The sequence below is a fragment of the Antechinus flavipes genome, chromosome 4 (assembly GCF_016432865.1).
Source record: "Antechinus flavipes isolate AdamAnt ecotype Samford, QLD, Australia chromosome 4, AdamAnt_v2, whole genome shotgun sequence".
Lineage (NCBI taxonomy): Eukaryota > Metazoa > Chordata > Mammalia > Dasyuromorphia > Dasyuridae > Antechinus > Antechinus flavipes.
Genome location: NC_067401.1, coordinates 385,706,771 through 385,731,483, shown reverse-complemented (window position 1 = coordinate 385,731,483; position 24,713 = coordinate 385,706,771). Strand labels below are relative to the sequence as shown.

The following is a 24,713-nucleotide window of genomic DNA, read 5'->3' as shown; positions in this document are numbered from 1 at the left end:
AAGAACATACACAGTAAAGGTTCTGTTTTGAATGGTGATCAAGCAAAGACGAACATGGAGGTATTACTGTAACAAGAGAGGGAAATAGAAGAATCAAGGATGACATTCTGATTGTATTCCTGGGTGACCAGAAGGAGAGTAGTGTCCTCAGCAGAAGTATGGAAGTTTGGAAGAAAGGTGAGTTGTTCTCTTTTGGTCAGGAAAATATTAGTAATTCTATTTTGGACATGTTGAATTTGAAATGCTGACAGATGGACACTTAAGGTTGCGCACTGGCTCATTTTCTAGCTCTAACACAGAGTACAGTGCCTTATTTGGAGCAAACATTTAATAAACACATGTGAAATAAAATGAATACATTAATATTTAACAGCTTGTTGGTAATTGGGGCTGGAGTACAGGAGGCTGGATAGGTCATTTGATTCTCATAACAATCCTATATAAGGAGGCCTCCTATTATTTCTGTTTTACAGAAGAGGAAACTGAGGTAGCTAGAGTTTAAGTGATTTGCTCAGTTAGCAAGTACCAAGACAAACAGGCTTAAACTAGCTGCCTTTAAGGTGGAAAGTTTCTAGGAGGACAAGGTGGTAAATAGTGTCAAAAGTGGCAGAGAGATCAAATAGGATAAGGATTGAGAAAAGGCTTTTGTATTTGGCAATCCAAAAAGATCATTGGTAACTTGGGAGAACACAGTTTCAGTTAAATGATGAAGTCAGAAGTCAAATTGCAAGGGGTTGAGAAATGAGTGGGAGGAGAAGCAGCTGCTGCTGGGGTGATCCAGATCAGGGCTTCTTAAGCTTTTTCCATTCAAGACCCCTTTTCTCCCATGAAATTTTTATGTGACCCTAGTATGTAAGTGTATAAAAAGTTTGCAAATCAAACATTTACTGATTATTATAATTTCATGACCCTTTCATTCAGTTACAAGATCCTATATGGGGTTGCCACCCACAGTTTAAGAAGCTGGGGTCTAGAGAGCCGATATGATACTTCTGGAATCCTTTCCCACCCACCTACCCCCACCCTCCATCACAGCTCTCCCTGTCTCCATTAAGAAATGACTTTAAGAACATGATGGTGGTAGGTGAGGTTCCAGGCAAGAAGCAACAAAGAGTTCTTCCACTGGGATGTGGAGGCTTTGGGTAAGTCCATCCACTGATCTAGTCTTAAACTGATGCATATATGCCCCAGGGGTCTTACTCCCACCCTGTTTGTGCACCCTAACATGCATGTGCCCATAAGGAATGGCAAAAGAGAGCCCATTATTGCTCCTGTTATCTCTCTGAGGAAAAGTTCTGGGACCAATATGAAACCCAAGTCGGTGGGAATTTAAGGCAACAATCTCCCCAAATCTTCTGGTTCCTCCCTCTTGTCCTGACCCATGACAACTGCAAATACTACTGGTCCTAAAGACTGGGTCCTCCCATAATCTCTGGAGGGGTTTAAAAATTGGGACTTTTCCCTTGTTCCTGCTCCATACCCCACCTCACCCCCTTCCTCTTGGTCTCAGTGTGGGTACAAGGCATCGAGATTATATGAACCTTAAGAGGCTTGCAAGTAAAGGAGATAGATGGCCGGCTCCAACTTTCCCAAGATCTGGCGGAAATAAGACAAGTCACAGGACAGGCTCAGTGGAAGATGTGCCAGGCACCTTGAGTACCCAAATGCTCCCCCTTCACCGCCGATACACCATCACCCATCCGTGGGTAGTTTTGTAGCCTTGCCCCTATACCTGTGGTCCTAATTGGTGGTACCTGGAGAAAAGTCCCATTTATTCCACACTGATGACAGTTGTGGTCCCTACTGACACTTACTATTACTCTTGAGGTTAAATTGAAATCCACTTGAAGTTCTGAGATCTTCAGTGAGAGATTTAAAAAACACAGAAGGACAATTTTAACGTCACATTTCTCCTATGAGAGAAGAAAAAGCTACAATTTATTGTATCTAGAGATAAAGGAGGTTTAGGAACCCAAAGTACAGATCTGGGATTAATAAGGAAAAAACAAAATGGAAAGTGTATAATACAGCCATAAACACTGAATCCTTGCACGTGGCAGGGCTCTAAGTTGAGATGGAAAAAAGTCTTAGAAGGGGAATAGGGTGCTTGATGGGAATGAGCACCAAGATTGATTCTCCAAGGTGGGCAGCAGAACCAGAAGAATGAGTTCTGGCCTGGCAGAATGAGCTTCTGAACTTAAGGCCAGTCGCAGCACTTACAGGAATCATTAAATACCAGGCCAGCAGGGCAGGACAGTGTGAACGTCCGCTTCCCCACACAGTTGTAGAAGGTGGCAGGGTCCTGGGGGTTGGGGTGGAGCCCATTCTCTTGGTTTTCGCAGAAGGTGTTTCCTCCTGGAATGGGTTTGGAAGGCTGGGTTGGAGAGGGGCTCTCCCTTGCAGAAGGGCTCTCATTTGCAGAGGGGCTTTCACTTGCAGAAGGGCTTTCACCTGCAGAGGAGATTCCTGTGGGGACAATAGAACAATCATCCTCAATTTCTCCAAATCCTGAGTGTGGGTATGACCCACAGAGAATTATCACAGCTAGAGATAAGAACAGCCATACTGGATAGCCAGAGAAAGACAAGATGTCTCTGTCTCTTAGAACAAACAGTTAACCAGATCAGGCAGGATCCTACACCAGATTTGTGGTGCTTGAATTGTTTTATTACAGCTAGTTTGTTTGATTTCCTTCACCTTGTGGAAGAAAAACTGGGTATCCTGTGTTTTTTAGCTAAAAGCCTGTCAAAAACATTTTATTAATATGCAGGAATTCTTGTTTAGAGAGACAGACAGTAAAGTTTCACTTCATAATTGGAATTCTCTCTGACACAACTAAAATCTACTTACATTTTATAAAACAATCATGAAACAAAAACCAAAATTCCACAAAGCAAGATGAAACAAAACATGTTTAGATTTAGGGGTTTTAAACTACTTAAAAATAAAAATAATGTTAATACTAGACCTACCCCTGGAGATGATGAGTCTTCCTGAAAAGCTAAAGGGTTTGCTCTTTTTGTTAGGTCTAAGGTGGGGGGACAAAAAGGTTATCTTTCTTGACTTAGTCCATAATAAAGTAAGGGACACTTTTGTTAACTAAGGCATATTTCCTCTATAAAATTATTGGTTTATTCTCTAAAAGAAACGCAGCCCAGTTTGAGATGATGTACAAATAATCCTATTTGTTTTGAGATTATCTCTGATTCTACAAAATAAAGAAGTTAAAAACATTAGAACAAAGACACTGTTATAATATTAATTCTTACTATTTTATAATGCAATTGAAACCTTAGAGTTTCAATTTCAATTCAAATTCAAGTTCAATTCAAGTTTAGAATTTCAATAGGCTTCAAGATCCCACTGAATGTACAAACTAAATTCAAACTATATTTATTAATTCCATAATCCCATTTTGCCTGCCCCTAAAGAGAGTATTGAGTGATGAACAGAACCAGTTATACCCAGAGAAAGAACACTGGGAAATGAATGTGGACTACTTGCATTTTTGTTTTTATTCCCAGGTTATTTTTACCTTTTGAATCCAATTTTTCTTGTGCAACAAGAGAACTGTACAAATATGTACACATATATTGTATTTAAGATATACTTTAACATGTTTAACATGTATGAGACTGCCTGCCGTCTAGGGAAGGGGGTAGAGGGAAGGAAGGGAAAAGTTGGAACAGAAGTGATTGCAAGGGACTGTGTTGAAAAATTACCCAGGCATATATTCTGTCAATAAAAAAAAATCATTATCATTAAAGAGACACACACACACACACACACACACATACACACACACACACACACACACACACACACACAGAGAGAGAGAGAGAGAGAGAGAGAGAGAGAGAGAGAGAGAGAGAGAGAGAGAGAGAGTATTGAGGTGGCAAAACACCAGACCTGGACTTAGGAAGACTCATCTTTCAGAGTTCAAATCTGACAGAAAGTAGACACTAGCTGTGTGACTCTGAGCAAGTCCCTTAACCCTGTTGCCTCAGTTTCCTCCTCTGTCAAAGGAGGGGTAGAAGGAAATGGCAGACCCCTCCAGCAAATTTGCCAAGCAAACCTCAAATATGGTGAAATGAACAACAGCAATAACAATGTGCCAAGCACCAGGGAAACAAAAAAAGTCAAAAAAGAGTTCCAAGCAGAAAAATGTATACAAATGCTCTATATACAAGATAAACAGGAAGGAATTAAGAGAAGAAGGGCACCAGATTTAAGAGGGACTGAGAAATGTTATCTATAGATTTAGTTGAGACGTGAAGGAATCCAAAGAAGCCAGGAGGCTGAGAGGAGGAGGGAGAACACTACAAGTATGTGGGACAGCTAAGAAAATGACCAAAATAAAGAGATGGATTGTCTAGTTTGTGGAACAGCCAGGAGGCCAGTATCATCAGACTGAAGAGTGCATGATACAGAATAAGGTAGAAAAAGGCAGGAAGGAGCTAAGTTATGAAGGATTTTGAAGGCTAAATGGAGTGTTTTGTGTTTGATTTGGATCTAGGGAGCCACCGGAATTTACTGAGTAGAAATGTGTGTGTTATGGTCAATTCTGCACTTTAGGAAAATCACTTTGGTGGCTGAATGGACCACTGGTTTGGGAATGGATTGGAGTAGGAAGAAACTCAAGACAGGGAGACCCACCAGCTGGCTATTGCAATGATCCAGGTGTGAAGTAATGAAAGCCTGCACTAAAGGTCAAAAAAATAAGGGTGCATTCGAGAGTTGTTGAAAAAATGAAATAAATGCGTGGTGACTGAATTAGTATCTGATCCTAGGGAGAAAGGTGAAGAATACCCTATCAAAAACACTGGTACAATATTAAATCTTAATATTTTGTAACCAACTGAGGCTTTAGGGAAAAAGAAAAATACCTATTCTGTGCCAGGTACTTTATAAATATGATCTCATTTGATCCTCCTGCCAGGTAAATGCTGTTATTATCCCCATTTTACAGTTTTGGACACTGAGATTAAGCAACTTGCCCAGGTTTACACAGCTGGTTCGTATCTGAGGCTAGATTTGAACTCCACACTTTCTGGCTAGAGCCCAGTGCTCTGTCTGCCGGGTAGCAACAGATATCTTGTAATTAAGTTTCCATAATAACTTTTAAGACCTTCTTGGGTGAAACCCCTAGGTTGACTGCACAGGTTCCCTTGAAAGATAGAGATGAAATAGGACAATTGCTATTCCTGTTTGTCTTGTATATATTTGTTTGCTTGGAACTGTCTTTTGCTTCTTTGTGTTTCCCAGGGCAAGTAGAATTTTTATAAAAGTTCTCACCCAACTTTACTCACCCAACTCCCTCTTCAGTGTCTGGATGAGTGGGTAAGGGCCCTTGTTGCAGAAGGTACCCTTGAAGTCGTCCATATCTAAGGCCCAAACCATGGCTCCACCTAGCCCCTTCTGCTTCAGATATCCAACCTAGTATGGAGAAGAGAGGAAAAGATTATGGGCAAGTATGACAAAGACCTTTAGCCCAGGGGATTAGATGCTGAAAGACTTGGGTACAAGGAGCATTTTAAAGCTACCCTTGTACCATCTGGAAAGCAGCCTTTATTTCAGAGCAAGCCACCTTGTGAGAGAAACTACATCTCTTAGCTGAGTATTTTATTTCTTTTTATTTCAGAGCTAGTCATTTTGTGAGAAAAACTATATCTCTTAGCTAGGTGGTCTGATAAACTTTACCTCTCATCACTTCAGTTTTTTTAATCTCTAAAATAAGAGGACTGGATTAGACCAAGAAGTCTAAACTTTTTTGTGTTAATGGAGACCTTTATAGTCTGTTGAATCCTACAGAACCCTTCTCAGAATGCAAATAAGATATGTAGAAATATAAAGGAAATCAATTATATTGGAATTCAAATATCAAAATATTTGATAAAACAAATTTATGCTCTGGATAGAAAATGCCATCTGCATCCAGAGAGAGAGAACTATGGAGACTGACTATGTATCAAAGCATACTATTTTCATCTTTCTGGAGAGTTTGTTTTATTTTTCTTTCTTAAGGTTTTTTCCTTTTTATTCTGATTTTTCTTTAATCACAAACGTGACTAATATGGAATTATGTAAAGATTGTCCATGGTTAATCTATTTCAGATTGTTTGCTGTCTTGTGGAGGGGAGAGATAAAGAAGGGAGAAAAATGTGAAACACAAAGTCTTCAAAAATGAATGTTGAAAACTATTTTTACATGTTTTTGGAAAACAAAATACTATTGAAAATTTTTAAAAAATTCATGAACCTCTGGTTAAGAACTAGATGATCTCTGAGATTTTTTCCAAGTCTGACATTCCTAGATTCTGTGTTATGATTTGATAACTCTGCAGTGCTTTAGTTTCTAATCTCTACCAAGTTCTGATCATTCTATAGGTCTCTAGATTCATAGAATGTAAAGACTGGAAGAGTGTTTATAGCTATTCTTAACTAGTATCTTGTGTGACTGCTATAGCCCACCTGATATGCTACTGATTATTAATTTCTTATTGTGGAAGTTAGTCTAAGGGATGGAAGAAGTCCCTATGGGGGAATTGGTTATACTTATTAATTAATGTATTCTAAAATTGTCAGTGAAACCTGGGGAGAAAAAAACCACATAGATTATATGCAGTGTATCATATTGGGTTAATAATTTTTTTAAAAAAATGCAAAGCCACTTTCCCCTCTTTCCTAACTTTTGTGGAAAGTCTTACTGAACAGGCTCTGCCCCACTTCCTCCCACTCAACTCCTTAGGTCATCTTTGGATAATTGAGAAAAAACTGTCCAGCACAAGTCTCCCATGCAAATAAAATTACTTGTGTCTAAGGCTACTGAGATTGTTGAATGTGTGCCAAGGAAAAGTTTCCAGGAAGACCAATCACCCGTTCAGAAAGACTATTCATGAGCTCAGTTGTTTTTGCCTTGAACATTCAGCACTCCCCAAATCTTGAGGAGTGAGGGCAGTCAAAATAGAACATTTACCGATAAGCTGCTAAATCATCAAACTGAAAAAAAATTCAGAGCTGCCTGCCCTCCATAAACGGGGGAGCTAATAATATATGAAGATTTCTCAGATACCCAGGAGTAATATTAGAAGCAATCACATTCTAGCTTTCTACTTTGTTAACTTGGCACTAAAGCCACCTCTGTTAAAACCTTTAATAAATGTCACTTGAATATGTAAGTTATTCATTTAGCTGTACTTTCACTTTTTAATTGGTCGGTGGTAATGACTACCATATAATCATCCATTTAGAGAACATTTGCTGATAAATGTTGAGGAATGACTAAGAGAGATCAATGACCTCTTCCAGCCTCTAAAATTAGCCCTTCAAATCCAAGACAAGGGTGCCTCTAATAGATATGAGGGAATTGAGGGGATTAGGATAGCAAGTGGTTAATAGTGGGATTTCAGTAACTTGTATCTTGTGACTCAGTTCTCTTTTGATTCAATTATGTCTCTAGTTAAAACACTTTTTGGGAGAAAATTTTATTCATTTGTAGAAATTGAGAGAAAGTCTTATTGTATTGTTTGAACCTAGCTTTGCATGGCTGAGAAACTACACCTTTCTCTCCTACCTAGAGACCTCCAAGTAAGGACTAGGTTATGCTGACCTAGAACCCTGTAAAATCCAAAAACTTAGGCAAGGAATTTTCTCACAATTATAGACCTCAAGCAATTCAAATATCTGAAAACTGGGTCTATACTAGTTAATTAGTTATTGTTTCCATGTTCCTTTGATTATTTATAACACTTGGAAGAAGTGAAACCTTTTTCTGGAGTCAGGCAATTTCATCTATTTGTTCTCCCCTCCCTAACTTGGAAAGTCCCTAATCTTTGCTCTATTTAGAAATCAGATTATTTAATGTGGTATTGTTTCCTTTTAATTAATTAACTTTATTTGATTATTTTGTTTTGTTTTTTCCCTGAGGCAATTGGGGTTAAGTGACTTGCCCAAGGTCACACAGTTAGGAAGTGTTAAGTATTTGAGACCAAATTTGAACTCAGGTCCTCCTGACTTCAGGGCTGGTGCTCTATCCACTGCACTACCTCTTATTTGATTGTTCTGAATGTATTAAAGTTTGTCCCTGCGTTTGGGATCCAGATCTTAGCTGAGGAAGTCTGGTCTTAATTTGTTGATCAATTGACACGCATTGCTTAATAAGTTAATATTCTCAGAAGAGAGAACCTTTGTTTTCCTCAGTCATTTCATCTTTCACCCACCACAGATTTATGCCAACCCTCTCATCTTATAGAAGTCTCCCCCTACCTCATTTCTGATACAAATATATTTTACAGGGGACATCCTCTGCATAAATATTATTGTAGGATAAGACTACCCAATAATGGTTGATGGTTGATCCAAAGGATATATGTAGAAAACTTAAAACCCTTGACTAAACCCAGTTCCCAACAGCTACTTCCTTCAGAAAATGCAGTTGAGAAAAAGAAAGTTTACAATTCAAAACTAATCTGGTTTTACAATGATTATTGTTTAGAATACACTGAGATTCTTGGCTTGTAATTATGTATGGAATTATAGTTTTTCCAAACCAGCAAATATAAGAATAAGCAAATGATTATTATTAGTAGTATATCATTATTATTTACAAGTCATTTGATGATTGACATTTATAAATGTAGAAGATCCTATAGGATGCTCACCTTGGTTTTGAAGCTCTCCACATTATCAAAGCCCACCCATTGGTTGCCTTGGACAGCATAAGGTACCTTTTGTTCTTCTATCATGTGGAAAGTAGCACCCTTCATCGTGCACACCTGGAGGAACAGATGATAAGCATAGATGGGGGTAAGTAGGCAAAAGTGGGGTTAGAATTCTTTGCCTCATCTCCTTTTCCCCTACCCCCTCACTTTTTTTAGGTGCCAGATATTAGTGGTGGTGGAGTGTCTAAAATGGGAAGATCCCAGTATGGATCATCCTTAAAAGTTGAGAAGAGTCCTTGAGCATCATGGGGCGTTATTTATAAATGGAATGAAACTGGGACAATAAAGGTTCCAGAACTCTGAATGGAACTAAAATCATTTCTAGTTTGAGCTGGAAGCAGACTTAAACCTCAGAATGAAGCACCATGGTAGGAAGACAAGAATGGGCACCATCTGCTTATTGTTCAATATGGTAGCATCCTCATCCAAGGGGTCTTGGGGTAAAGAAGAATCTCCATTTCTCAAGACTCCATTCCCCCCTCCTTTTTTTTTACTGACTCTAAACCCCAACCTTATCTTTTAATCTTAGAGGGCTGATTACCTCATAGAAAGCCAGTATTCCTCCCTCTTTAGTGAAGAGGCCAGGAGTCCCAGCCCCAGAAGCGGGGGCCCCTACGCCTGTGTCTGAAGGAGAGGAAAGGGTAAAACTCCGTCCATAGGTGGGCATGCCCAAGATCACTTTGTTCGGGGGGACCCCCTTCTCCAGCCAATAGTTCACAGCAAAATCCTGGAAGGCAGAATAGTTAGTTAGAACCTGGGAAGAGGAGAGACAAAGATTCCCCCAAACCAAGCTTTGTTGGGCTCCCATGAAACTGATGAGGCAATTCATTAGAAAGTGCTTAGAAATCCCTTTACCAAGGCCCCATCCCAGTCTCTTTTAAATGCCCTAATCTGCTTGAGCTCTTTTTTGGTCTTCACATATTGGCAAAGATTTCTGGATTTGGGAATCTGAAGAAAGATTTTGAAAAGCATGATGGTATAATAGGCAAAAGGTAATCTTTGCATCAGGAAAAACTGTGTTCAAATTCCGCCTGAAACACTTACTAATTGTATGACCCTATACTGGTTGTCAAACTCCCTAAAATTTCTCTTCCAGCAAATGAGAGGGTTGGATTCACTGACTTCTGGTTCTCAAACTATGATGCTCATTCTTTTATTTACAATCTACACATGACCTTAAGGGGGTCACTTCAACTCATAGGACCTCCATTTTTATCTGTTAAATGAGAAAGATGGATTTGATGATTTAGATCCTATGGCCACTCATCTGGGATTTTCTCCCTTCCTCTTTCCCTCATTTACTGCTGACCTCTTAAATGTGTAAATCCTTTGCATAAGAGGATCTTGTTCTCTTTAGCCAGAGACCTTTCCTCCATGTAAATTTAGTTCAAAACTCACCTCCTTTAAGAAGATTTTCTAAACTAACGGAATCAGAGACTCTATTGTACTGTGTCTCCTTAACAACAGAGCATTAGATAGGGTTCTCACCTTATTCATTGATATTTGTGTCTGATGTCAAGAGAATCTTTCTTTTCCTTCCATAAGGGACATTGTTTCCTCTATCCAACTAGAAGTTTTAGGTGAGTAGAAACTACCTAGGTCTCCCTTAGAGCATCTCCCCAGAGGCTTCAGAGAAGATAGAAGTGTTGAAGGAAAGTCTTAGGGGAATTAACAATATGCTAAGAATGGGACTTTTATAAAAATGTGTATGTATTTGTGAAGGGCCACTAAGTCAGAATATATGTGTGTGTATATATATATATATATCTTATATAATAAACAATATGCCATATAATATGTAAAAAATGTAATATATATAACAATATACCATAGATGGGACTTCATATTGTATATATGAAGGGCTACTAAGTCAGAATAAATATATATATTATAAAACATAAAATATATGTCATATAATAAATATATGTAAAACCAAAATATATATAACAATATACTATGGATGGGACTTTATATGTATGTGTGAAGGATGACTAAACAAGAATATATATAAAAATATAATATCATACATTCTACAATATATAATATATATCATATAATAAATTATTATATATAAAAATAATATAATGCATATAACTATACCATAGGTGTGACATTATATTGCATATGTATATATGAAGGGGTAATAAATCAGAATATATAATATGATATAATATAATATGTATTATATAACATATAACGTATATGTCATAAAGTAAATATATTATATGTAAAAATATTATATACTAGGGGGCTGGGACTGTGTGTGTGTGTGTGTGTGTGTGTGTGTGTGTGTGTATCAAGAACTATTAACCCAGAAGAGAGAATAAAATCAAAACAAGTTAAAAAAAAAGTAGAAAAAATTCATATGTGTTTTTAAAGACAGAGAAACATTGGCTTCTAAAATTAAGAACCTGGAACGAACATGGGAATTTAGGAATCTGTGCTATGATTACACTGTTTCCACTTTCCCTGAGGGACAAGATATCATGAAGTCTCCCTCTGTGCCCTTGAGTGATACCATACAAGAGGCCCGAAGACCTTACTCCCAGGAGCCCTGACCCTAACCACTCTCCCCAATAACTGTGGGGCTGACTTTGGTCTCTCTTCGAACAATCCCAGGGGACACTGAGGCTTTATCCCGGCTCCAGGATATCACTTACAATGTTGGCTTCGGCCGCTCCTCCCTTTTCCGCCTGCCTCCTGTACAAGGGGCTGTTGTGACCAGTGGTTCTTTCCCAAGTGCCATGAAAGTCATAGGTCATGAGGTTGATGAAATCTAGAGATCTGCAGGTGTCACGGAAGGAGGGGAGTGAAAGGGTGAGTTTCCAGCAAAGACAACGAAGACAGAAAAGGTGTAAGTAGCATCGTGGGTGGCTGCTATATCGGGGAACCTGTGGTGGAAGATGCAGGTCGGTGTTTGATGACCTGAGGAAGGGGTGATCTTTTTGGGGGGAGGGGATGGACAAAATGACTTTAGGGTTCACAAATGCTGGTGAGCATGGTTGCCCTTTGCTTCTCCTGTTTCTTGTTGCCCATTCCCTCAGGAACAAATACATGCTAGGGTCCCTTCCATCATGGGTCTGAGACTCACTGGGAAATTTTCTGGACCTCATAGCCTCGATCCACATGATAGCGACCTGCAGGAACTGCTGCGCTCAGAAGGAGCCGGTTCTTTCCTGAGTTCTGGCTTTCCTGGAGGAAGGCCTTGTACAGGTTCTGGGGAGATAGATAATTTGGGGTTAAATCATATCAAAATCCACATGGCATAATAATGTTCCCTTTCCCTCCCTTTTGGGAGGATATGAAAGTCTGGGGAGGAGCAAGAATGGGCGCCATATCTGGGAGCCTGTTAACCATTTTTCTCCCTCTCCCAAAAGGGGAGATCTGTACCTTAATTCCCCCCCCAACTTGTGATTTCATTAATGCAGGGAACTCACTCAAAGAAACCTCTTTCTACCAATGTAAAACACCAGATATACAATTTGTAGCCTTAAAGGGCTTTTTCTGACACTGAGAAATTAAGTGACCTGCCTATCACCTCCAGGATCAAAGATAAAATGTTCTGTTTGGCATCCAAAGCCTTCTATGGCTAGTCTTCTTCCTACATTTCCAGTCTTATACCTCATTACATACACACACACACACACACACACACACACACACACACACACACACACTGACCCCCATGCAGTCTGGGATCCAGCAAGGTGAACCCCAGCCTCCTTGCTGCTCCCATAACAAAATGCTCCATCTCCTGAGTGAGAATTCTCACTGCTCATTTGTTCTGCCTCCTTATCTCCATTTCCTGCCTTCAGCGATTTCCTTTTGCTTTTATAAGCAACTTCTTCTAATTTTCTTTAATTCTAGCGCCTTCCTTCTGTGGCTATTTCCCATTTATCCTGTATTTCCCTTGTTTGTATATAGTGTTTGCATATTTCCTTATCCATTCAAAGGTGAGTTTCTCAACAGCAGGGGCTGTCTTTTCCCTTTCTTTATATCTTCTGCACTTACCCCAATTCTAGGCATATAGTAGGTGCCTAATAAATATCTATTGACTGATTACCTGACTGACATGTATGTGCCAAAAGTAGAACTTGAACCCAGAACCTTGACTATTGACTGTACCCCTTTGCCTGCCTTTGTGACAGTCAAGAGTCATGGGTAACATGGTATAAAGTGGCAGCCTGGAGCCTGGATTTGGCACCTGGGTGAGACCCCAGGTTCTATGGCAGCCCCTGATCCCCTTGGGGATACTTCATGGCACCCGTGCCGGATTACCCATTTCCCCTGGGAACTGGAAGGTCCCTGCTCCCTCACCTGCTCCCCCATGCCCCCATCCCACCGTACCTCTACTAGAGACGTGAATCGCTCCTTGTCTATAGCAGGACTATCCCGGCTGCCTGGGTACTCCCAGTCAAGGTCAAAGCCATCAAAATTATATTGACGCAGGAAGCTGATGACTGACTGGACAAAAATCTGGAGGGTTTCGGGCCTGGCCACCATGTCTGTGAACCTGTGAGGACCCCAAAGAGAGAAAGGCAATGAGTGCAGATGCTCTGCATTGCTACAACTGGATGACTCTAGGCATGTTATCACCCCCCCACACACCCACACCCCCCCCCACACACCCACACCCTTTCCTCTAAATGGGAAGGTTGGAGTAGATGCCTCTGGGCTCTCTTCTGGCCCCAAATCTACACTCTTCTGTTAGGATTGTAGGATTTTAGGTTCCACTTTGCTAAAGAGGAAACTGAAGTTGGGAGAAAAGATGGAGACAGATGTGTTCAGAATCAGACAGAAAATAAATCAGTCCTTCTTTCTCCTGGAGCCAGGGAGAGGGACTCCTCAAATTTTAGGGCAGGTAAAAAGATATAAAGATAAACCCACCCTCTCTTTGACTGGAACTCTCTCAGGGAAGAAAGAGACAGAAGTTGTCAAACTCTCTGTCTCTCTTTGTCTCTCTCTGTCTCACACACACACATAGTCCAGCTCCCCATCTTGCTTCTATTACATCCCAAAGTCCTGTCTTCTCAATATTCCCTTCAGTCCTAGCCATTTATTCAGCCAGCTCAGAAAAGTTGTCCTTTCTTTAGAGGGAGTTGACTGCCACCTCCTGGCATGGAGAATTTAAAAAGAAAAAGAATTCCAGGTCTAAGATCAACAGGGATCATTGAATCACAGACTCAAACCTGGGAGGAATCCTTTATAGATGAGGATTGCAGCCCCCTCCCACCTCACCCACAGGTTGTCAAACTCCAGAGCAGAAGGGTAAGGTAAAGATCTGGAGACCTCAAGGTTGTCCTGTGTTTTGCTTCCCTGATACATTTCTAGAATTACTGCAATCCCTAAATTTTTCTCTCCCTTTGGGCTCCCCAATTACCTTGCAATTCAATCAACTCCATTTTATATAAAGGGAGAGAAACTCAATACAACATGCTGCATTTGGAGTCAGAATTCTCCTTCATTTTGGTCCTAGCTGTATCAATTACGATCTATCTATGTGGCTCTGAGTGAGCCATTTTATCTTGGTGATCCTCAGTTTCCTCATCTAGGAAATTATAATAATGCTAGGTCTCTTGCCTGCCTCATAGGGCTGCTGTTAGTATCAAATGAAATAGCAAGTGAAAGCAGCTTTTAAAGAGATTAGGAAGGACTATTCTTGCTTTGCTTCCATTTTACTGAAGCCCACTGTAAGAACAGAACCTCTCTTCATCCTGGTGCTATAGTTAGGACTAGGTGCTTTGTTTCTTTGCAAGTAGGTAATCATCATCTCTGTCCCTTTCTCTACACCTTCTGTACTATCCACAACACCTTTCCTTTCTCTTAACCTTCCATTAGTACTAAGTAGGGTGCCTGAGTGTAGAAGAAGGTTTTTGCCTTCAGTCTCCCTGCTACCACAGCTCAGTAGGACTTTCTCACTCTATGTGAACTGCTAGATCAAGACCCCCTACCCAAATTATCCCACCAGTGGATCCCAGAGATCCCTGACTCACTTCTTAGTGCCAAAATTCCAGCCTCCAATGGCTAGCAGGATTTTCAGGTTAGGATTCCTAGGAAAAGATAAAAGAGGCATTAAGAGGGATTATGGTGCTATTTCTCAAATTTATTGACCTAAAGACCCTTTTACAACTTTGTTTGATACAAAGGGGATATCAAACCTAGAGAGAATGTAGATTTGGGAGACTTTCACTGAAGTTCTACTCCACATGTTCAGATCCTATATAACCTAGGGTAAATAGAATTCTATTATGTATCTGTCATCTTATTCTTGATATTTCTGTATTTTGTTTCTCTCTTTAACTCAGAATAAAACCTAGAAAAACACACAGTGGGCTGTCACAAGTGGGAAGATAACCAAACAACTTCAATGAATTGATGCTGAGCAAAATTAGTAGAATCAAGAGAACAATATTTACAATGACAACAATGTAATTAAATGATCACTAGAAGGAAGTTGAACTTTTGAGTAACTGAAAAAACAGTGAAGGTTCTGAAGAATAGATAATGAAATGAAATCTCTCATAGTAAATGGTAAAGGATTGATAGGAAATAATATTACATTCATTGTTATTACTCCTTACCGGCTTTAAACTGGATTTTGTTGTTAATTGTTTTTCTTTGTTATAAGGTGGGGGAGAGAGGGGAGAGGAGGCTGTTGAAATTACCTTGATATAAAGACAAAAAAAGCATCAACAAAATGTTTTGGACTGTTGTTTTTTTTTTTTAAAGTGTGGAAGAGAAACTCTTTCTGACACTTTCTGAACCTCAGTTTCTTTATCTGTAAAATGAGGACAATCACAGCTATAGTATTTGTCATATGACTTGTAAGAATCAATGAGATTTTATATATATGTGGGTGTTTGCATGCGTATGTATGTTTCGATATAAATATATATATAAATTTAAAAAATGTATGTACCATAACATCACAAACTTTCTAGCGTTATATTATCAGTAATTATTGTATCATATATTTAATATATGACATATTATAATGAAATATATTTTATTATATTATGTTTATTATTATTAATGCTTATATATCATGTTTTATAATATAATTTTTTTATTTTCTTTTTATTATTATTAAGGTTTCCTAGTCTAGTTCTAAATTAAAATGCTCACGTGATTATATGATCTGCAAGGGCTATGGCCTGAAGCTGGACCTTTTTTTAGGAACTCTGTAGTGAGAACAGAGGCAGGGAGAAGCTCTAGGGAATTAGCCTGGAAATAGGGAATTTTGAAATAAGAACTCAGATTGGAACTCCAGGGAAGATTAGCTAATGTATGAGAGATTGAGGTAGCCATTTAAGTGAGCATGCATGTTTCTTGGAGTAGCAAACCAAAGGACATATATCTTGTTTTCCTTGCTCTTTGAGCCATTGGCTCTCTCCCCCCACCAAACCCTTGTCATATGTGGCTCACCTGCTTTTCAGATTGTTTAAATCCTTGTAAAACCGCACATCATTTGCCTCAAGCGTGGTGAGCCGGTGATCCTTCATGTCAGCAAAGGCGTAAATGAGGTGAGTGCAAAGGAAGGGGTCCACATTCTGGGGGAGGAAGGCTGCCTGGCCTGACCTGTACTGGGACCAGTTGGTGAAGTAGCAGACCAATTTGTCAGCAGAACCTGGGATAATAGATAGAAGACCCAATAGAAGTGAGGGTGAGGGAAAGCTTAACTGGGAACCCCTACTCTGGAGGAAGATGGAAAAAGAGAGGGATGCAGGAGGGGAGATTGATTATATCCTTGGTCTTTGGATCCCAAAACTGGGTTGGGGGAGTGCCTCTTTAAGACACAGTTTTAACTTTGGATGGAAAATGACATCTGCATCCAGAGAGAGAGAGAGAGAGAGAGAGAGAGAGAGAGAGAGAGAGAGAGAGAGAGAGAGAGAGAGAGAACTATGGCAACTGAATGTAAATCAACACATGCTATGTTCACTTTTTAAAAAAAAAATTTGTCTTCTGTTTTTTTTTTTTCTCTTGTGGTTTTTCCCTTTTGTTCTGATTTTTTTTCTTCCAACATGATTCATAAAGAAATGGGTTTTTAAAAAAGATACAGTTTTAGTGTGATCCAATGGATGTGTATATAGCTGGAAGACTGGGACTCAAATATTAATTCTGTCTTTCACTATATATGTGATTTAGGGGGAGTCACGTATAAGTGGCCTTCAATTTCTTCTTATGTAAAGGGATCAGTCTAGATGATTTCTAAGATTCGTTCCAACTTAAAACCTATGATCATCCTGCCTTTGAATAACAGTAGGGTCAGAAACATTCCCAAGATTCTCTGGGAGATGGTTAGTTAAAAATTGGTTCTTTTCTCCATTTTTTCTTTTCTGACAGAAATCCTGAGGGGGTAAGGAAAAGGAGACCAGCAGAATGCGGTCCCAGATAAGAATCTTAGCCAGAATGTTAGAGTAAATATTCAGTTTTAAGTGCTAGAAGTCTAGAGTGCAGACAAGAGGAAGAAAAGAGTTTCAAAAAAATGAACAGGAAATTAGATTCTAAGAGCTATGACAACTTGAAGTCATCTACCAGCAAAACTGCTACTGACCCATGAGACAGTTTGGCTCCTAGAAGCACAGAGTAAGCACAGACTGGGGATTTCTTTCTCTAAAAGGAGTTAATCATCAACAAGGCTAAGTACCCAACTGAGGGGAGAATGTAGGGGCGAATCTCAACTCCTGACATTTACTGGCTGTTCGATCTTGTCACTTCTAACTCTTTGGAGTTGTTCCTTCATAAAATGAGGTTACCACTGTACAGAGTTATTGTAAAGAAAATACTTTGTAAATTATAAAGCAATTTAGAAATTTTAGCTGTTGCTATTGCTATAGAGCACCAAAAGGAAATGAGAATTTGGAGGAGGTCCCAGGATTCAGGATTTATTCATTTTTCTAGATTTCTTTATTTTTTTCAAATTAGTATTTTATAGAGTACTGGTTTATGAATATTTATATAGATATTTAATAAGATAATTTATTTCTTTTTGTTTAGGAAAGAAGGAAACAAGCATTTATTTTATACCTACTGTATACCAGGCACTATGATAACTGCTTTACAAATATTATCTCACATAATCCTGTGAAGTTGGTGTTGTTATGAATCCCATTTTACAGTTTAGGAAGCAAGATTAAGTGACTTTTCCAGAGTCACTCAGTAAGAGTCTGAGGTTAAATTTAAGGTTAAGTCTTCTTCCTGATTGGTGACTCAGAATTCTATCTACTGTTAATTACCTAGCTGTCTCATTTAGAGGGCTTATTCTTGGAATCCTGCATTAGGAGAGGTAATAGTTCATGTTTCTATATGGGTTTATATTTTACAAAATTGTTTCTTCACCGCAAACCTGTGATGTAGATTTAGTACCCCCATTTTACAGATGAGGAAATAATTTCAGATAAGTGTTTTGATTTAAGTCACATAATCAATCAGTGACAGAGATAGCTTACTATGAGTCAGTCATTTCACTTGTGTTGAACTCTTCATGACTCTATATGATATTTTCTTGGCAAAGATATGAGAGTGGTTTGCCATTTCCTTCTCCAGCTCATTTTACAGATAAGGAAACTGAGGCAAACAGGGCTAAGTGATTTGACCAGGTTCATAGAGCTAGTGTTTCAAGCCAGATTTAAACTTAAATCTCCTGATTCCAGGCCAAGCACTCTATCCACTGCATTATCTAGCTGCCCTATGACAGAAGTAGCAAATTGACCATAAATCCTTCACTCATGTGCTGTCTGATGGTGATCAATACATGAATCCCAAAGCATTTGTTGGGTGCTTACTAAGTGCTAGGTACCATGTGGTAAACACAGAAATAGCTTCTGTCTTCAGGAGCTTATAGTCTAAAACATACATTTTGTCACAAAAGCAGAAAGGTAATAAGACTAGCAGTTGGGAGCCCTGAGTCCCAGTCCCAGTTTTCTCATAAACCAGTGCTATTGGTCAAGCTATCCAGTTCAGGGAATAGCTATTGGGCCAGTGTGGTTGGAAAGCAAAGTATACACAGTATAAAAAGTAATGTGGAATCAGGGCAGAACATTAGAATGTAGTCTCCTGGCAGGCAAGGAACATTTTCCTTTTTGTCTTTGTATCTTTGCTTAGCAACATGCCTGGCACTTGTAGAGCAGTCTTTTTTAAATGGATTGGGTAAAATTGAAATCTCTGACTAGGATTTAGCAAGGAGTCATCTCACCCCTCCATTAGTCATCAGATGTTCACTATCCTCCTGTCCTTGTCCCAAGATGTGAACAATCTTTGGGTCAAGGTGGATAATTTGCAGCTCTCTAAGAGGAGGGACAGGGCTGCTAGGTGGTGCAATGAATAGAGCACTGGGCTTGAAATCAGGAAGATTTATCCCAGACACTAGCTGCGTAACTCTGGGCAAATCATTTAACCCTTATTTCTTCAATTTCCCCATCAGTAAAAATGAGCTGGAGAAGAAAACTTCAAACTATTACAGTATCTTTGTCAACAAAACTCCAAATGGGATCATAGAGAATCAGCCATGCCTGAAAGATGAGTTCACAACAAGGGTAGGGAGAGAGGGAATTGGAGCAGGAGAAATAAAATGTCACAGCCATTGCAGGGATTGTAAAAAGAGCCTTAACCAGAACTTAGGACTCTGAGAGTTGAACCGCTTGTGCTGCCTTCAACCCTGCCACTGAGCTGGTTATTTAGTCCATTTCCTTCTCTCTTCTGCATGAAGGAATAGTGACACGTGGAACAGATGTGCTGTTGGACTTAGGATTACTCAGTTTTTCTTTGCTTGTTCTCCCTTTGCATAAAGGAGCATCTTTATTTCCCCTCTTAGGGAAGTTGGGAAATTGAATAAGGTCACAGACAGACAGAGTGAACTGAACTTTTTGAAGAGAAGTTTCTGTAAAATGAGTTTAAGGAACTGCCTTTGATTTTTTTGTTTGTATTGTTGGTGTGATGCTTAGAGGTCTCAGGGAAAAGGATGACAGAAATCAAATGTTTGGTCCAGGGAAATTGACTACTTACTGTATTGAAGCAACAGCAGAAGAATCAAACCTAAAACAATATGAGAGAGAGAAAGTAAGTAAGAGAAGGGAAGATGGGGAGGGGGGGGAGACAGAGCTAGAGCCAGAGAGACAGAGAGAAAGAGACACAGATAGACAAAGAGACAGAGATAGAGAAACAGAAAAAGAGAAAGAGACACAAAGATGGAGAGAGAGATAGACAGATGGACACAGAGACAACAGACAGAGAGAGAGAGGCAGAAAAAGAGAAACACAGATATCTAGATATAGATATAAATATAAATATAGATAGACACAGAGGCAGAAAAAGAGAAACACAGATATATAGCTATAGCTATAGATAGATAGATATGTGTGTGTGTGTACAGAGAGGCAGAAAAAGAGAAACATGGATATCTATATATAGATATAGATGTAAATATAGATAGACACAGAGAGAGGCAGAAAAAGAGAAACACAAATATATATATAGATATAGATATGTATATATATGTATAGAGAGGCAGAAAAAGAGAAACACAAATATATAGATATAGATATAGATATGTATATATATGTACAGAGAGGCAGAAAAAGAGAAACACAAATATATAGCTATAACTATAGATAGATATGTGTGTGTATGTGTATGTATATATATATAGAGAGAGAGAGGCAGAAAAAAAGAAACACAAATATATATATATATATAGAGAGAGATATAGATATAGATATGTATATATATATGTACAGAGAGGCAGAAAAAGAGAAACATAAATATATAGCTATAGCTATAGATAGATATGTGTGTGTATGTGTATATATATATATATAGAGAGAGAGAGAGAGAGAGAGAGGCAGAAAAAAAGAAACACAAATATATGTATAGAGAGAGATATATAGATATAGATATGTATATATATGTACAGAGAGGCAGAAAAAGAGAAACATAGATATATTATCTATAGATAGATATGTGTGTGTATGTATATATATATATATATATGTGTGTATATATATATATATATATATATATATATATATATATATATATATATACAGAGAGGCAGAAAAGGAGAAACATGGATATCTATATATAGATATAGATGTAAATATAGATAGACAGAGAGAGGCAGAAAAAGAGAAACACAAATATATATATATGTATACATATATATATATATAGTTGGATAGATATAGATAATGTATATATATGTACAGAGAGGCAGAAAAAGAGAAACATAGATATTTATATATAGATACAGATGTAAATATAGATAGACACAGAGAGAGGCAGAAAAAGAGAAACACAAATATATATATGTATATATATATATATAGATAGATAGATGGATAGATATAGATATGTATATATATGTACAGAGAGGCAGAAAAAGAGAAACATAGATATATATAGATATAAATATAGATAGACACAGAGAGAGGCAGAAAAAAAGAAACACAAATATATGTATAGAGAGAGATATATAGATATAGATATGTATATATATGTACAGAGAGGCAGAAAAAGAGAAACATAGATATATTATCTATAGATAGATATGTGTGTGTATGTATATATATATATATATGTGTGTGTATATATATATATATATATATATATATATATATATATATATATATACAGAGAGGCAGAAAAGGAGAAACATGGATATCTATATATAGATATAGATGTAAATATAGATAGACAGAGAGAGGCAGAAAAAGAGAAACACAAATATATATATATGTATACATATATATATATATAGTTGGATAGATATAGATAATGTATATATGTACAGAGAGGCAGAAAAAGAGAAACATATATATCTATATATAGATACAGATGTAAATATAGATAGACACAGAGAGAGGCAGAAAAAGAGAAACACAAATATATATATGTATATATATATATAGATAGATAGATGGATAGATATAGATATGTATATATATGTACAGAGAGGCAGAAAAAGAGAAACATAGATATATATAGATATAAATATAGATAGACACAGAGAGAGGCAGAAAAAGAGAAACTCATATATATAAACACAGAGAAACACAGATATATATATATATATATATATATATATATATATACACACACACATATATATATATATATAAACAGGGAGAGAAACAGTTATATGCATATATATTCATATATATATATAAATGGAGAGAGGCAGCAAAAGAAACAGATATATAGATTAGATAAATACACAGAGACAGACAGAAAAAGAGAAACACAAATATATATATATATATATAGATAGATAGATAGATAGATATAGATATGTATATATATGTACAGAGAGGCAGAAAAAGAGAAACATAGATATCTGTATATAGATATAAATATAGATAGACACAGAGAGAGGCAGAAAAAGAGAAACTCAGATATATAAACACAGAGAAACACAGATATATATATATATACATATATATTATATATATATAAAAACAGGGAGAGAAAGAGTTATATGCATATATATTCATATATATATATATAAATGGAGAGAGGCAGCAAAAGAAACAGATATGTAGATTAGATAAATACACAGAGACAGACAGAAAAAGAGAAACACAGAGAGAGGGGAGAGAGAGAGAGAGAGAAAGAGAGAGATGGAGACAGAAAAGAGATAAAGACAGAGAGGCAGAGACAGAGATTAGGAGATCATCAACCAGGAGCTGTATGACGTAATATGGTCTGATGGAAAGACCCCTCAGATTTGATGTCGGAAGACAGGTTTAAATAGTTGTGCTACTGATCACCTGTGTGACCTTGAGCATTGACTCTCCAAGTTTTCCTTTTTATAAAAACAGGAAGTGATTGATCTCTAAGGGATTGTCCCTCACTCAAGATCACACAGGGAATGAGGGACAGAAGAACAAAGGGCTGTCCTCTGAATCCAAATCTAGGGCTTGTTGCATTGCACCATGATGCATTCTTCCTCCCGGCAGGAACAACAGTCCCTTAATCAGCGATCACAATCTCCTCTACTACTCTTTCTCAATTTGACTTCATCCCCTTCAACGCTCACCTTGGTATTGACTCACCTGTGCAGATTGCTGCTTGTCCCATGATAACAACTCGAGACCAGGTTCAAGACCCTCTTGGCTGATGAATTCTGTCCTTCGCTCGAGTCCTGTTCCCTTTTATTGGTGTCTGTGCCTCCCTGGCCCAGGTATGTTGAAATCAGAAAGACCAGCAGTGAGATGAAAAGTTGGAGGGGGTCAGGAGTTAAATGGCAGTGATTGGGCAAAGCCTTGACACAATGGCCTTTGGCAATCTTCACTTCTTCAGAACAATCAAAGGATGCAGGCTGGGCTGCCAACTAATGCCAGCTGCGGTTGGTATTGCCAAACGGAGTATGTGTGTGGAGGGAGTTGTGGTGAGAGAAGAACAGTTTCCAAACATACTGCCAAGTAAGAGTGACTCGTGTGTGCGTGTGTGTGTGCGTGTGTGCGTGTGTATGTGTTCTCTTGGCTCAAATAATGAGTCGCACAAGTGGAAAGATAATTGGGCCGGATGTCAGAAAATGTGAATTCTTGTCCCAAATCAGCTCCTTGGGGAAATATTTCATTACGTTGGTCCTCAGCTTCCTCCTCTGGAGAAGAGGGTGGTCTGGGTGATTTTGAGGTTACTTGCACCCCTAAAATTTTATGAATTTGTGACTGTAGGATTCATGGTGCCATTGGCAAGCTAAGGGGCGTTTAATCTTGGAGGCAGCAGAAGCTGGAGGATCTGGTGTGAATTTACTAGAGCAAGGGTCTTAAAGTTTTTTTGAGTATCATGAATCCCCTTGACAATCTGATGAAAGGCAGGAATCCCTTGTTTAGAATCATGCTTCAAAATGCATAAAATGCAACACGGAATACTATCAAAAAATCATTCTATTCGAATAGAGTTGCCTGAATATTTTTTAAAAATCAAGATCACAGACCCCAGAGTAAAAGACCCTAGTGTACAATAGAGAACATTTTAAAGGGCAGCATCTTTATGCAAAGCGATCCTGAAATTAATTCAGTTAAGTGAGATGTACCTTTACATGCCATCTCCTTACTAGCTGTGTGATCTGGGCAAGCTCTTCAAAGGCTCTGTTTTTCTACAAAAATGGATATAATAATTGTTCTTAGTTCACACAGTCATTTTGAGGATCAAATGAGATAATGTTTGTAAAGAGCTTTGCAATACTCAAAGGGATTTATCACTATTAATATTTTAACCTCTCAGACCCTACCCCCATGACATATGGGCAAGGGGCCATCTTCATCTTACACCAAATGACAAACTTTTTATTTCTTACTCTCTCCCTATGTTATACTAGCTCTATTAGAGGCAGGTCAACTGAGGCTCTACTCTTGCCCTTCTCCATCACCCTCCCCATCCTTGGGTTGCCACCGTTGGTAAACTCTACCCAGCTCGTTGTCATAAAAACAAAATATTTGGATGCTTATGATATCCCCCTCTTCCTTTCTCCCTCTTCCCCTCTCTTCCTTTCCTTTCTTCCTTAGAAGGACCCTGCAACTGAGGCTTCCAACAGAATCATAGACTCTTAAAAGATTCCAAGCTTCAAGAACTGTGTATATATTTGGAAGAGAGAATGGAGCAATAAGGGGACTGGAGGTCAAGGGGATTAAAATTCTATGGGCTGTAAGAAGGTAACTTCTTGAAAGCTAGGCAAATATTCTTTCCTTGACTTATATAAGTTGAACAGGTCACTCAGGGCAGGAGAGAGCCTCCTTCCTTCTCTTGTCCAAACTCCCAGCTATAGAATCCTAGACATCAGTGAATGCGTGATAGTGCCAAAGAGGCTGCCTTAGAACATTGTAAAGCATTTTACATAATAACTCATTTAAATTTCACAACTACTATTATTAAATCTATTTCATAGATGAGTAAACTGAGTCAGGCAATTTGCTCAGAATCACATGGTGAGTCTCTGTTCATTGTAGCACCTTGCTGACTCCCATATTAACCTAGCTGAGTTTATTTTGTTCTA

At 38.3% G+C, this 24,713-nt stretch overlaps 1 protein-coding gene across 1 annotated transcript; it reads right to left on the bottom strand.

Annotated features, from left to right (window-relative positions):
• Window positions 1-1,894: 1,894 nt before the first annotated feature.
• On the bottom strand, window positions 1,895-23,112 carry CHIT1 (chitinase 1). The gene is made up of 11 exons (XM_051998601.1): window positions 22,768-23,112; window positions 19,724-19,753; window positions 16,145-16,346; window positions 14,713-14,769; window positions 13,067-13,232; window positions 11,811-11,935; window positions 11,380-11,503; window positions 9,261-9,446; window positions 8,660-8,773; window positions 5,310-5,436; window positions 1,895-2,466 (listed from the first exon to the last, which is right to left on the bottom strand). The coding sequence occupies exons 1-11, from the start codon at window positions 22,790-22,792 to the stop codon at window positions 2,198-2,200; spliced, it is 1,425 nt and encodes a 474-aa protein (XP_051854561.1). The 5' UTR covers window positions 22,793-23,112; the 3' UTR covers window positions 1,895-2,197.
• Window positions 23,113-24,713: the final 1,601 nt, after the last annotated feature.